Source organism: Sturnira hondurensis, unplaced genomic scaffold (assembly GCF_014824575.4).
Source record: "Sturnira hondurensis isolate 20B ecotype Veracruz unplaced genomic scaffold, ASM1482457v3 Scaffold0014384, whole genome shotgun sequence".
NCBI classification, from domain to species: domain Eukaryota; kingdom Metazoa; phylum Chordata; class Mammalia; order Chiroptera; family Phyllostomidae; genus Sturnira; species Sturnira hondurensis.
The window spans coordinates 11,745,796-11,760,339 of NW_028087015.1; the positions used below are offsets into that span (position 1 = coordinate 11,745,796).

Genomic DNA, 14,544 nt, shown 5'->3' on the forward strand with positions numbered 1-14,544 from the left:
GTGTGGTGGATTTCAAATTACTTTCTCATGTGAAGGTGCTATAGGGTCACACGAAGAAAAGGTTCTTCTGTCTTTAAAAAATACACAAACCCAGGGCCCATGAGATGCAGAGACAGCCGCCTTCACCCTGGGCCACCCACAGCTCCGTGTGCGAGTGCCCGTATTTACAGGCATGGAGGTCTTTAAAGATCATTGAGGAACGTGGAAGTGGGTGATTTGATTAAAAACAGCCTACTTGGAAGCTGTGACCAATATGCTAACATGTGAAAGTCGCTTGTGCACAAGCCTGCTGATGCGGAAGAGGCACCCGTGCTCAGAGGCGGGTTTGCGTGCGTCATTCACTGCGCCCAGCAGCCCTCCTGACCCGAATCCAGCTGTGTGTGTGCAACTGATATTTGTCATGCCTCCTTATGGGGTCATGCTGGGACACGGATTCTGCGCCGTCATTATTTCATGTGTTTATTGAGTTACAGAAGACTTCCTAGAAGATCAAGTTATTTATAAAAATAGAATAACAGATGCCGTCTTGAAAATTCAAAGAGAATAGGCAGGAAAAAAACTGAAACTGAATTCTAAAATGAAGTTAGCAGTATTTGCTCTGAGTGACTCACTGATGCTAAGTCTATGACAGCCCCCAGCTCTGGGGAGGTGGTCTCATCCATAGGCACCAGGCACTGGTCCATGTGGAGGGAGGTGGTCTCTGACCCAGAAGGCGGCTGCCTGAGTGGCACTTCACCGTAAGGTATTTCACTAAAGCCAAATGCTCTTGTTGAAAATTTGCATTTTCCAAAGGAAACTTGAAATAACCAAAGCCAAAATGTTACTACTTTTTTAATATGGAGGGGAAAGTTATTTTATTTAGGAACTACTGATGACGGTTGACAAATAGTGGCATTGAATCTTGAACAAATGGTGCCAGGAAACCTTGTCTAAAATGTTGAGTGACAGCCGTAAAGCTCCTCTCCTCTCCCAGCAGCACCGACAGCCCTCCTCAAAGATGTGCCCCGTGAGGGCAGCCCTGGGCCGGGGAAGCACAGGTAACGGTTGGGTAGCTGAGTCTTCTGATTTGGCTGATTGCAGCTGCCTGCTTGGTTCCAATTGGCAGTCAGGGAAAGCAGCAAAGCAGCACAAGTGTGGCCCCTGGTTCGCTACCAAACATGCCTCGCGCTGCCCTCAGAGTCCTCAGAAAGCATGGAAGCTTGTGTGGCTTTTGACTCTATCATGAGCTGCAATTAAGACATTTCCCCAGAGCTCTGTCTTTGAAAGCAGACAGACACTTGGCGCCTCCACGTGCTGTGTGAATGATCTTTGTCCGGGAGGGTTTCTTAACGATGGACAGTTAACAGAAGGACAGAGAATGGATCAACTCAGTTGGAACAGCTTTAAGGTGGTGGAGACAGAGGACTTAAGGAGAGGGTGTGAAAAGCCCGAGTGCAGCCAAGATGTCTTTGCAATCCCCATGCGGACACACCAATTATAATTTATAAAGCCACAGGGCCGAGAGAGCACATGCAAGAAATGGGAGAAAACCTGAGAGCAATAGGAAGCAACCGAAGAGGCTCCAAAGGCAGACGCATCACAGCCAAGGGGCTGAAACCCCGAGTTTCATCATGAGGAGGCATCATTGACATGGTTTAACATGAACTAAAAGGCAGTAATTTTATGGACTCTGAAAAACGGAAGCATCTCCATAGTTGAGACAGAACAATTCCTATAAGCTTAACATTGTTTTATATGAACAACGCTTTGTATTAATAATAGGGTTTGTTTTTATTTTGTAATTGTCTTAGACATAATGGGATTGTTTCAGGAGCAACCTTAGTATAAAATAGTTCTGGGCTCCTACAAGTGAGAGTAAGTCAGACTACCAGGGCACAGCACAGCCTGGAGGCACAGGGACGTGGCAGGGCCAACTGCAGGGCTGGGGTGAGGTCGCTTTTGTTTCCCACCCAGGAGGCATCACCAGCTTCCCTCTCCGTCCACCGCTGATTTATCCTGAGAACGTTCACAAGAGTCCGAAATGGCTCTGAAAATCAGACCCATTTGGGAACTCGAAGAATGGCACTGGTCGTTTTGCTCAGAAATCTTTGAACGGCAGGGTGGGAGCTGGCGCAACCTCAGGATGGTCATGGCCCCCCCCTGGAGCATGGGACCCAATCCCTCCTGCCCGTCCTTACTTGGATTTGCATTTGCTCCCTCCTGGGAAGGTAGAGATTCTGAAAAGACATTTGCAAAGGCTTTGCGGCAAAAGAAAAATGCTTGTTCTAGACATTGAATTGTCAAATTGCTGAATTATGTCACACACACACACACACACACACACACACACACACACACACACACAATGAAAGCCAGGTCAGGGGGAAGAATGATAATCAGGAAAGCCAATAAGGAAGCAAGAACCAACAGGGGTCAGTGGGAAACCTCCAGCACAAATAAAAAGGACTCTGTACATGCAAACTGTAGATGGGAAATAATGGCAGCTGCTTTCTGCACAGATGTGGCCCTCCTCTCCCAGGGAGGTGGCATCACCCCTCACTGTAGGTTTCCTTGTCACCTCCCAGCTGGTCCGTGGGGAACTGGAGCACCTGCAGCAGGACATGCGGTGGTGGAACACAGAGCCGGGTGGTCCGGTGCATACGGCGGGCCCACTACAGATCAGAGCAGGTCTTGGACAGCCTGTGTTCCCAGCCTGCGCCCTCCAGCCGACAGGCCTGCCACCCCCAGAGCTGCCCTCCCACGTGGAGCACCGGGCCCTGGGCAGAGGTAACTTGGGCAGGGATGGTGTAGAGGGTGGTATCTGGGCCACTCATGTGGAGTACAGAGCTGTGTTCTAACCAGGCCTTGCAGAGTCTGCGACCCGGGGTCCCCCAACAAGATCTGACCCATGTTGCTGGGATCTGATGCTTACTCTTCCTGTGCAGTGCTCAAGGACCTGTGGGAAAGGATGGAGGAAGAGGTCCGTGGCCTGTGAGAGCACTAACCCCTCAGCCAGGATGCAGGTGCTGCCTGACGCCCTCTGTAGCTCGGAGCCCAAGCCAAGGACTCATGAGGCCTGTCCACTTAAGCGCTGTCACAAGCACAAGAAGCTGCAGTGGCTGGTGTCCGCCTGGTCTCAGGTGGGTGTGCCTGGTCTCAGATACATGTGTCTGGTCCGGACATAAGTAGCTCCGCCACCTCTCTCCTTGGGGCTGCATGTCCTCACCTGGTTTCACTGCTTCTTTCTCCTCCTCCTCTCCCCTTTCTCCTCTACCTTGGCCCATCTTCCCCATTCAGGCCACCATCTGGGCTTCAGCCAACCTCAAGGCACTCCACTCCCACAAATGTCTTTCAGCTTCCAGATCATGTTCTTGAGTAGCCCACTCAAGGGCATCTGCAAGGCCATCATGCAGTGGGCACTGAGATGAGGATGAGTGGATGAGCAGGGTACAAGTGTGAGAGCAGGGGACATTCATCATGTCGACAGTGGGGTCCTGGGGACCCACCTAACCCCAGAACAGCTGCAGCCATTTGCCAGAAAGTGCTTATGTAACACAGAACAAGAGGAGAATGCATTATCTTGGAAAATCAGAGAACCCGTTTCCTGAGACCAGTGTTCACAGGCAGTTCTTGCATTTGGGGAAGAAAGCACTCATGTTGGGTTTGCTGGCATCAATGCCCTGTGCAGCTGAAGGACAGGACGCCCCCTCATTTGCACTGTGTGGGGACTGCCCTGGCCTTGCTATGCTGGAACTAACAGGAGTTCGTAGTGATCCGGACTTTATAACTAGCTTTGGCCCAATGGCAGGATGGTACAGCCTGTGAGGGTGCAGATGGAGCTGCTGCCTCTGTCCAGCACAACCTCCCACACCAGGGAGGGAACCTCGGGACACGTGCAGGGGCTGCCTGTGGGGCACGGCAGAAGCTCCTTAACTGGGTTGTGGCGTGCACCAACTTGGAGGGGGAGGTGTCAGTAAAACCCAAAAGGACACCGGAAAGCGAACGCAGCACAGAATGACACTAGCATCCTGCCAGTGGAAACCCAGGGGGACGGGCGTTGAGAGGCCTCCCCCCAGGCCCAGAACTGGCTGTCTGTTTTTCCACAGCACCTGTGCAAAGAAAGCCCCAGACTCCCTGACCTCAGGCTCCTCAGGGACAGGCAGAAGGCCTCAGTCCGGCCCACACCAGGAATGGTGCCTTGGACAGGGTGTGACATGAATCAGTCAGTGAAGGGGTGGCTTGCCAGCCAGGGCTTTTAACTCCTTTTAGACACTGTTTCATTTTGCCACTGAAATGTAAAAACATGGTCGCTCACTGAAGCAAGCCTGCCATGGCTAAGGAAAAACTCCGGGTTCTCTGTCCTGGGACACAGGAGTATCAGTTATCTCCTAGGATCAAATGTCACCGTTCTTAGAAGGCGGAGTCCATAGGAAGGAAGTGACTTGGGCTGCACAGTCTGTGGGTGGTGTCCAGGTGGGGAGTCCTCTCCCTGAATATTTAACATAACACACACACACACACACACACACACACACACACACACACACACAGCTTCTCTCTTAGGCTGGGCCGCAGCCAGAGACTGAGAGCAGTCCCCCAGCTCTGTCTCCGTACTGGCCTCAGGACACCCAGAAAGCACACCTATAAGCCACACCTAAGCGTGAGAGTGTGAGGCCAGAACCTGGACCGGTGTGGCCACCCTGGCTGCACTGCTTATACAGCCCGCAGACACTGCAGAACAGAGGGAATCCCCATCAGGCTGAGCACCAACCACTACTCCAGCACACGCCTGCACCTTCAGACTCTGCGACCCCTGGTACAACAGTGGGTCTTGTCCTTCTGTGACCTTCCTGTGTGTCTCTGCTGGCCCAGTGGTTCATCCAGGACCCATTCGGCATGTGGCAGGGCCTCCCACATCAGTGACAGCTGTGGCTAGAAGTGCACCTCCATGGGGACAAATGTATTAGCTGGTCGTGTGTGCTTGCTCTCTTCACAGGGAGCTCAGAGCTTTCTGGAGAAGATTTGTGAGCCCTGGGTTTTCTCTGCCCCTGCTTTAGGGTTGAGCTTCACACTGCTATTGGATGGTGTTAACACACGGAGCTCTGGGGTTCGCCTCATGTCCTGCATATTAAATTTCAGTGCATTCTCATATCAGTGACAGCCCAACATTTTGATTTCCCAGTGACTGATGGCTTTAGAAATACTTCCTTCATGGTTTGTGATTGCCTTGCCCCCACTTATGGCCCCAAATGCTAGGCCACTATGGCCTCATGACCTTCCTTTTTTAGTGAGAGTCTGTAATGCCTTTGAAATGCCAATAAACTTCATTGAATGTTTACACTCATGTAAATGTTCAAGCTGATCTAATCAGGAGATAGTTTGGCTCAACGATTTTGTAAAACCAACAGCCACCACTGAAGAAGTATTTTTCACTCACGTCTTTTGTTTTCTTTTGTTTTTAGTGTTCTGTTACATGTGAAAGGGGAACACAGAAGAGATTCTTAAAATGTGCTGAAAAGTACATTTCTGGGAAGTACCGGGAGCTGACCTCAAAGAAGTGCTTGCACTTGCCACAGCCCGACCTGGAGCTGGAACGTGCCTGTGCCCTGTTCCCCTGCCCCAAACATGCCTTGTTTGCTGCTACAGGCCCTCCGAGGGCCAGCTGGTTTACCTCGCCCTGGTCTCAGGTAGGGGCCCTGCTCCAAACCTTGGTAGCTGGTCAGGCGGGGAGTTTCTGGATGTCCAAGCCAAGTTTTTCCTGACCTGCACTTCCAAAGTGTGTGCAAGTGCCTGTGTTTCTGCGTGTGCTTATGGCTTTCTCATGAGGGTAGTCTCCAAAAGTTATGGAATCTTTTAGGACACGTGTGCTTTGTTCTAAATTGACACCCAATTAAGCATTGGAAAATATAATGCCTTTTGGCTGGGCAAGATTCCCTAGAGATGAGTGTATGGGGAAAATTAGGAATAAGCAGGTTGCTGTGAGATTCTACTAGGTGTATATGAACTGAGTGCAGACAGGGTCTGAGACACCCTGGAATTGCTGGGCCCTGCGTGGGCCCTCAGACTAGGGCAGCCCAGGCCCAGAGAGGTCCTCGGGATTGGTTTTAGGGCCTTCGATGTGTCCATGTCCCTCCTTCTTCCACACTCCCTTCAACTCTAAGAAGAATTTTGCCATTACTGTTGTTAACTCACCCTCCTTCTTTGCCCTTATTTTCTGCTTTGGACTCCCGGCAGCCCTCACACTGTGCTCCTTCCCTTCTCAACCTGTGGGTCTGCTCCTCTGCCCTTAGTTTCTGATTCCTCTCCGCCCCAGGGCCACATTCTCACTCCTCTGGCTCCTGCTGCCATTTCTGCTCTCACTCAGTGGAGATGACCCTCCCCGGAGAGGTGCAAGGTGCTGACCCTTTGTAACCAGTTCCAGCTGGCCAGACCTGGAGCACCCGCACTTCTCGCTTCTACCCAGGAGGGGGAGCTTGGCCTTAATCTGTCCCTGCAGGGAGGGGAAGGGAACATTATCTGATTTTCTAATCTGTTAGCCTGGAGAGCCAGCCTCCTTCCACTTTGCACAGTGGAGGCCCCATCTCCGACTTTCTCCTTCTTTCTGAAGAAATGGAGGTGGAGGTAGAGTGATGTATGTGGTGGTGACCAGCCTGCGTGCCCCTCTCTGCCAGGCCCATCTTGCAGAGGATCCTCAGACTTACACTCTCAACTCCTTGGACAGTTCGCCTGGATTCTCTGCTGGGAGCCTCCCTGACATGTGCTGCAATAAAGGCCATAACAATGGTTAATGCCTGCTGGGAGCCACCCCTTCCCACCGCTGGCACTGTGCTAGGCATTGTGGGGCTCCTCACTCATTTATTCCTCCTGGCAGCACCATTATCACCCCTATTTTATGGATGAAGAAACTGAGGCACAGAGAAGCTAATGAGAGGCAGAATTTGGCCCTCTCAGTGGGGCTCCTACGTGTCATGTGATTTCAGCCTATCTATGGCCCTGACAACTCAGCCTGGGCCCCAGGGGTCCCCTACTCTGTCCCACCCTCTGCCCTGGGCAGCAGAACACAGACCAAGTCAGAGCCCATGGTCATCATGGGCACATGGGTAGAGTGTGGGCTTTCAAGAGTCAAATTAAAATGATGTTATGCACAGCCACAAACTTGTGGTTTCCCACCTTGTAAACGCCTGGCCCTCGGCATCCTGAACCGTGAGGGTGGTTCATGGTCACTTGTGAGAGCAGCTCCAGGAAACTAACACAGGGGTTATTTGTGTCCTCCTCCAATTGTGTTTTCCTCAGACTCCCCCAGCCCCCAGAAAGGGAGATTCAGCAGGGAAGAGCTGTCCTGGCCCTGGGCTGTGAGGACCACAGGCAGGTAAACAGTCGGAGCTGAATCTGACGTTACCATGGCACCTGCCACCACCAGGATTTCTCTAGCAGGAAAAATGTGAGGCTCGGAGGGAAGACCTCAAGGCACTGTGCATCACAGTCCCCAGATGCCAGCGGTGGCCTAGAGATGGCGTGGTGTTGGCCCTTCCACTCTTGGCTTTGCTGATTGCCAACAGGCAGGGGTCGTTCTGGCTCTGTATCCACTCTTCCTGCTCCTGCAGGAGTCCACCCACACATACTCACCAGCAATCTGCTCACGTCAACCCGAGTCTGCATGGGAAACTGAAATGAACAAATGTGACAGCAAAAATCACTCAGCTATGATCTTTAAGTCCAAAGGAAACAAACAGAAATATTTATCAAAACCAATGTAATCCATCATGGGATCCTTTTAATATTACCTAAACTTCTACTAGCATAAAATCAGTTCAAAATCCCCTCTAATAATGCCTCCCCCACCCACATCATTGGGTCAGAGGTCTGGCCATGTCTCTGTGAGCCCAGGGTTGGCTATATATTCACCAGACTCTTAAGAAATTGTGATGTTCCAGTCTGGCCACAGTCCTTCTTCTGTTCCGTAACCATAATTCCTGGTCCCAATCTCTGAGCTCTGCAGAAGGAGCTATTCCCTCAGTCCACGGGGAGGAAGAGCTACACCTTCTGTGGACCTTATATACTGACCTTGGCCTATGTTCCAGCTCCACTGTGATTCTTGTTGTCTACAAATCTGACATAGCTTTTTCATTTAGACGTATATGGACTCCTCCCCTAAAGATATTCAGATTAGAAATTGTTTCATTTAAATTATTAGCGCAAAGGACATTTCAACTATATCCTTTCAAGGATTTCCTATTGTAAATTGACAAAAAGCATCAGTGGTTACAGACAGTTCCCTTTCATTGTCTTCTGAGTGCAGTCTGTCCAACAAGACGAAGCAATGGAGGAGCTAAGGGGTGGAGTTGAGTCACCGCTTTGCTTCCTCTGTCCCTAGAGAAGTATGGGCAGGAGACAGACAGAAGTGGCTCCCCAAGACTGTTGTCTCTCTGTCAGTGGGGGCACTGGGGCCCCTGAAACCAGTTCCCTACCCTCTAGCTGGCTGGCCACTCTGCTCAATTCAAAGTCTCCAGGCAAATATACAAAGAGGAAAACAAGATTTATCAGTATTGAATTTAAGCCAAAATCAAAAAACCTAATACATGTCTGTAATAACTTTTATCAGTCTGAAATACTCAATTTTTTGACTAAGCCATTTTTATCACATGCTGCCTGAAGTTTTTAATCCAATGTGATTCATCTAGTATGTTCTGAGACTTTAACTTTTGGGGAGTGGCACCTCAGAGGGAGGGCCGTGTTTGCCTTAAACACCTGCAGCCAGTGCCCTCAGACTGGGGGAAACTGCCAGGCCATATGCATGGCCAGTGCCTGGCTGAACTTTGCCCCCAGGCAGGTTTATTCTTGTAACAGTGTAAAGATTGTGGTTCTTTTGTTTGATCTGCAGGGTTTCTGTTGATTTAAATGGCATTGCTTATCATCCAATTTAATGGATTGTCACCTGGTAGGACTGATTTAAATTATATGGGTCATTTGGGCTTAGGGGAGGGAGGTTCACATTCTAATAGGGTCTGGGAATGGTTTAAGTGAGAACACCTGTTGGACTGTCTGTTTGACTAAAGCAAAACAGGGACCACCAGGGCAACACACAAGAAGTTTCAGTCCCTTGACAAGACGACTTGTTAAAATGTCTGCAGTCATGACAAATATGGACTCTATGTACCACCGCTCTTAAATTTAGACATAACTGAAGTCGGTCCTGAAAAGAAAAAGAAAAAACGTGGGCATTTGCTCGTGTAATTCTGACATGGAGAGCACTGGCCGGACTCACAGCACCAGGAGCCTCCTGGTTAGATATTCCGTGTCAACAATGATGAGTGGCATCATTTCAACACCAACAGGAGTCTTCAACTTGGGGTGCAGGGAAGAAGGAACTTTATTCAGTGCAAACAGCTCAGCTGTAATATAGTTCAATTATGAAGCAGCACCGCTGTGAGGTGACCCTGGGCCCAAGCCCCCCATTGGCTAGACAGCTCTGCTCTGCTCTGCTCTGCAATTCCTGCTGGTCTCTCTGGTCTTGTGAAACATCTTTTGTGTTTCATCTTCAGTATCTCAGCTCCAGCCAGGCAGACTTCAGTCTGCAGTGGAAAAGAAAACTTCATTCCTGATCCAGAGAAGAGCTGACTTATAAGGCAGAAGTCCCTGCCGGCGGCTCCTAATTGGTCTGACCTCATGCAAATGAGTCTCCAAATTATCACATTTTGATTGGTCAGAATGAAGCCACTCTGATTGGTCAGTGAAAATGTGGGTGGAGGATATAGCTGCATAGCTCCAATTGGACAGGGAAAACCTTGGTTCTATTGATTGAAATACAATTCCAGGAACTCCTTTATAAGGGCTGGCTCAAGGGGCAGGAACACAGTGCAGGTAGGCAGTTCAGTGCAGGTTTCTCTCTGAAGTGTGCTTTGCAGGAGAGACCTCTGTGTAGAAACACTTGCTAACCCCTGTTTTTAATATTGAGCCCAGTTAGTCACCCAGAGTCCTTCTTGGTAGGCATCCTTTTTCTCAGGATCCATAGCAAGTCTCACACTCCGGCCCAAATGTGTGGAAACTTGAGATTTCGGAGTGGGTTCTAGCATTATTTTAACTACTCCTGCAAATGGCTTGAATGCACATTCAAGTTTGCACACTGCTAATGTGGAGGTGAAGCCAACAGCAAGGGGGTCTGGACAGATGGTGCCAGCAGCTGTCACCGTGTAGGTCCATGAGAAGGTGCAGGTACCAGTTATAATCACCACACAGCACGCTGGCCTCCTCTGTCCTGACATCAGGAGTCTGAAGTCGTTATGCTTGTGACACTAATTAACAAAATCTGTATGTTTTTCTTCCTGAAAATAAAATTGAAGAAGTTTTTTTTTCAAATTTCCTTTTCTTGCATCTTCTGCTATATCTCCAGCTCTATCGGTGCAAAGTATTTTCAAAATCTGTAGCTTAATGACAATTTTAATTTTATACAAAATGCAAATGTTTCATCATTTGGAGGCTTTTTCCCAAAGTGTTAAATTTATCATGAGGAATTTTTAAACTCTAGACCAGTGTTTCTCACTTCTGAATCATCTAGAGACTGCTCTGGGCAGAGTTCAGGGCAGGCAGGGACTCCAGGGGTCAACACTGCTAACAGACCCCACGCTGCTGCCTGTGTTGTGGTCTCTGAGTAGCACCATTCTGTAAGTACCTGTGGAAGGGGCAAGTGGCTTGTATTCGCCCTTCAGAATCCAGTGCCCCAGAACAGTGCCTGCTAACGGCAAGCAGATGATTTCTATGTGTAAATAAATGTATCAATGACAAAAAGAACCAGACCACACAGTAATAACATGGGCACTATTTCTGTAATAACAAACAATGGCCAGCTATCCTGATTTCTAACAGATATATTGCCCTTAGCCAGAATGGAATTCTTCCCTAGCTTCTAATTATGAAAGAAATTCAACTCATGAGGTAGAGGCCTTGCAGAGGTGGATGTGAACCGGGAGCAGATGAGGCATCTTACCTGCCAAAGTGAGAGGCAACGAGCCTTTATTTGAGACCAATAAGCATAGCTATTTGAGAACAACTGATTCAGGCAGAAGCCCAAATTGTGTTTCAATTAAAAGGTGAAGTCAGGGGGTATTTATGAGAAAGGGAAGGGGACCACTTGCATCAACAGAAGGAAGGCATTTCTATAGGTGCAATAACAAGACGGTGACAGTAATTCTAAATAATGTTTTTAATTTTTATACCAGTATTCTTCAGCTCAGTAAGACCTATTTTATGTTTATCTTTACAAACAGTTCTTTGGGGCAAAGGTTGCTTAGGCCCACTCCAAGGGGCTATTTTAACATTCCAAAGATTGGAGGCATGAGACGCGCAAGACAGTTCCTCTGGCATAGCAGCTGTAGCCCTGTTCTAAAGTGACATTACTCATTTAGTTAGTTACTTCATTATTCAACAGTCCCAACCCACAGCCGATTTTAAGAGCCATGCTGGGAGGCTCTGATTGCAGCAGGTCAGGAGTGAGCAACGGGGAAGCGGCTGGCTGCTCACTCACAGACTGATTGGTGCTGCAGGAAACCAGCCCCGGGTGGCAGCCTCAACGTGCTCCCATGGAGTTCTGCTCCACTCTCCTGTAAACTGGGCAAGCATCCTGAGTAATGTCTGTCCCCGGTACTGAACAGCTTCATTCTTGCCTTATAAAGCAACTGCTTAGCTTCATTCTTGCCTTACAAAGCAACTGCTTAGCTTACCCACTGTACAGCAGGACATCCAAAATATTATCTGACCCCTTCTTCCTGAAAGTGCTCCTTAATTGCCTATGTTCTTGACCTTGTTGAACTGGTAGCTTTTTTAAAGCACAACTGACATAATTCAGTCTAGAGTTTTAGTTGCTTTCTTTTGGACACATGGAGTGCAACAGTTTGGGGTTCGTCCTTCTTATCGCTCATCTCCCCATTTCTTCCCTGCAGTGGATCTGAGATGACCTAGCCTCATATTCTGAATTTGTGCACCCAGCCAGCTAGTGGAAGATGCTCCAGCTGTGCCACTGCATTCTCTAGCTCTGCTGTGCCATTGTGCCCTAGGGTACCAGGCCTTGGTCTCAGAGGATAACACCCTTGGGAGGATGTGAATGTCTTAGCAAAATGCACCCAAGAAACTGGTGTTGCCATTTCCAGGCACCCAGAGTCTGTGAACTTGGGGTCTAAAAGGAGCTTACTGTTTTTAAGCCTCTGTGGGAGTTGACCTGTCAGGAGCACCAGAAGGGATGGTTTGGTGATGGCATCTATGAAGGACACTGTTTCCTTCATGCCAGACCTGCAGCCCAGACAGGTCCAGGGAACAATGCTGTATCTCCAGATCTGTGCCTGTTTCCTTGTATCCGTGAGACTGTGAATGGATGAAGAACATTCTACACTTCTGAGCACTTTCCCCCTCTGTTCCTACCTGGGATTAATACAGATTCTGGTCAGCCACCCACCATTATAGAGAGAGTCCGGGTGGAAGAGGGGAGTGCCCTGAGAACCGAGCAGCCCTGGGTGACTCCCATGCGTGTGTTCCTCACAGTGCACAGCCAGCTGTGGGGGTGGCGTGCAGACCAGGTCCGTGCAGTGCCTGGCAGGGGGCCGGCCAGCTGTGGGCTGCTTCGTTCACCGGAAGCCCGAAGCCTCCCTGGCCTGCAACACTCACTTCTGCCCTGTCGCAGAGAAGCAAGGTGAGGAGGGCTCCTGGCCTGGGAGACCTAGGCATGCCGGGGTGGGGTTGCCAAGTTTCTGGAGCAGATCCTTAGAGGGCCTGGAGTAGTCAGTATGCCCAGTGGTTATCAGAGAGCCCTAGAGTGCAGAAGTTCAGGTCTCTCCTCTGTTATACCTTTTCCCTCTTTTTATCCCCTTCTCCAGTTTTCCCATGAAGCAGCCCTCATTTCTCTGGCCTCCCCAGAAATGGCATCAATGGTGGTAAATTTTAAGTCTAGCTTTAAAAGCCTGATATCTTTGCCTACTTCAGTGCCATTCATTTTATTTAGAAATGAGTTGAACAAAGCCTGCCTCACCCACAGAGTGCTCTTAAGTGCCACCCCTTTGCACCTGTGTACAGACCCTCAAATGCCTTAGCAGAGACCAATGGCCTGTCTGCAGGCTTCTCTGAGAAGATGAAGCTGGGGAGAGCAACCAGACTGGCTCAGTCAGAGAATTAGAGTTCAAACTTTCATCCTCAGAGGGCCCATTGTCTTGGGTAGATGAGCGGTGGAGTAGGAGGAATTAACACAAAGAGAAGGGAGTTTTAATTTCGTTTTTTTTTTTTTATAAGGAATCTTTTTTTTTTAATTTTATTTATTTATATATCTTTAGATGGGAAGGAGAGAGGGAGAGAAACATCACTGTATGGTTGCCTTTTTGTGCGTCCCCTGCTGGTAGTTAGCCTGCAAGGAACCGGCCTGCAACCCAGGCATGTGCCCTGGCTGGGAATCGAACCGCGATCATCTGGTTCGCAGGCCCGTGCTCAATCCACTGAGCTACGCCAGCCAGGGCCCTAATTTCGTTTTGCAGGTGCCTTCTAAGAAGAGCCTTATAAAAATGGCAGGTTTCGCATGGCCCGGTTTGTCCTGAAGAGCTCCTCACCCTCAGCAGCTTCAAAACAATGACAACTTTATCGTGATTGGCCAGTGGAGTTATTAGCTTTTGGCATTGGACATGGCCTGGGGACATTGACTGACATTGAATTTGCTTGTTTTCAGAGGCCTTCTGCAAAGACCACTTGCACTGGTGCCCCCTGGTGCCCCGGCATGGAATGTGCAGCCACCAGTTCTATGGCCAGCAGTGCTGTGAGACTTGCTCCAAGTCCAACCTGTGAGTCAGTTGGGCCGCTTCCCAGGGCCGAGAAAAATACCTATCTCAGCACCAATGAGCTGTCCAGTCTGTATGGATGGAATGCGTCCAACGAACATGGAATCTGCAAGAAGAAACACTCAGCAATCTGTGCACACACGCGCATGTCCGGGTATGTGCACGTACTGTGCATGTCCGGGTATGTGCACGTACCTGTGTACACAGAAGCACATGCTCTCCTGCTGGGTGGAAGCCTGGTGGCAGGCAGCAGGGCCCGCTCTGCGGAACAGGAGCAGTGCTCACCAGCATTTGGATTTCAGCTCAATCGAGTCAGAAAGACAGGTGGGGCTGAAGTTGCCAAATGCTAAATGTTCGGTGCTTTTTAAATAGAAGAAAGGCCGCAGCATTAGTAATAAGTGCAAAAATATCTGCCCCTAAGTGTGCTGACCTTGCTCCCACCTGGAAGGCTTCCTGCCAGGAATAACCAGCCTCTGACCAGGAGAAGCAGGAAGCTTGGACAGCTCCGGCTGTGTTCCCAGGGCCCCCTCTTCCTCCCCCAGCAGCAGAGTTTTCCTTCTCAAGGACTTGGTGCTGTGACAAGAGCTGGGCATAGTTTCTAAGGGGCACCTGCCTGCCGGGAGAGGTTGGACCCTGTCCTGATTTGAGACTTTGCCTCTGGAAATTGGAAAAAATGAAATTCCTGCTAAGGTGCTTCATGCCTCTCAGACTCATGTGCTGGAGGATAGGATTTTATATTTTACGTTTTCTCTTTCTC

General features: G+C 49.4%; 1 protein-coding gene across 3 annotated transcripts in view; it reads left to right on the plus strand.

The window, feature by feature from the left end:
• ADAMTS16 (ADAM metallopeptidase with thrombospondin type 1 motif 16) overlaps positions 1-13,953 on the plus strand; it is a 124,149-nt gene extending 110,196 nt beyond the window's left edge. For 2 of the 3 annotated variants that reach the window (XM_037062969.1, XM_037062970.1), the window contains exons 19-23: positions 2,565-2,766; positions 2,925-3,119; positions 5,442-5,666; positions 12,511-12,658; positions 13,679-13,953. In XM_037062969.1, coding sequence (XP_036918864.1) covers positions 2,565-2,766; positions 2,925-3,119; positions 5,442-5,666; positions 12,511-12,658; positions 13,679-13,794 — 886 coding nt within the window. In that variant the 3' untranslated portion in view covers positions 13,795-13,953. Of the gene's footprint in view, positions 1-2,564; positions 2,767-2,924; positions 3,120-5,441; positions 5,667-12,510; positions 12,659-13,678 lie in introns of those variants that run through there. The other variant, XM_037062971.1, reaches the window with a different exon arrangement.
• The last annotated feature ends 591 nt before the right edge of the window (positions 13,954-14,544 follow it).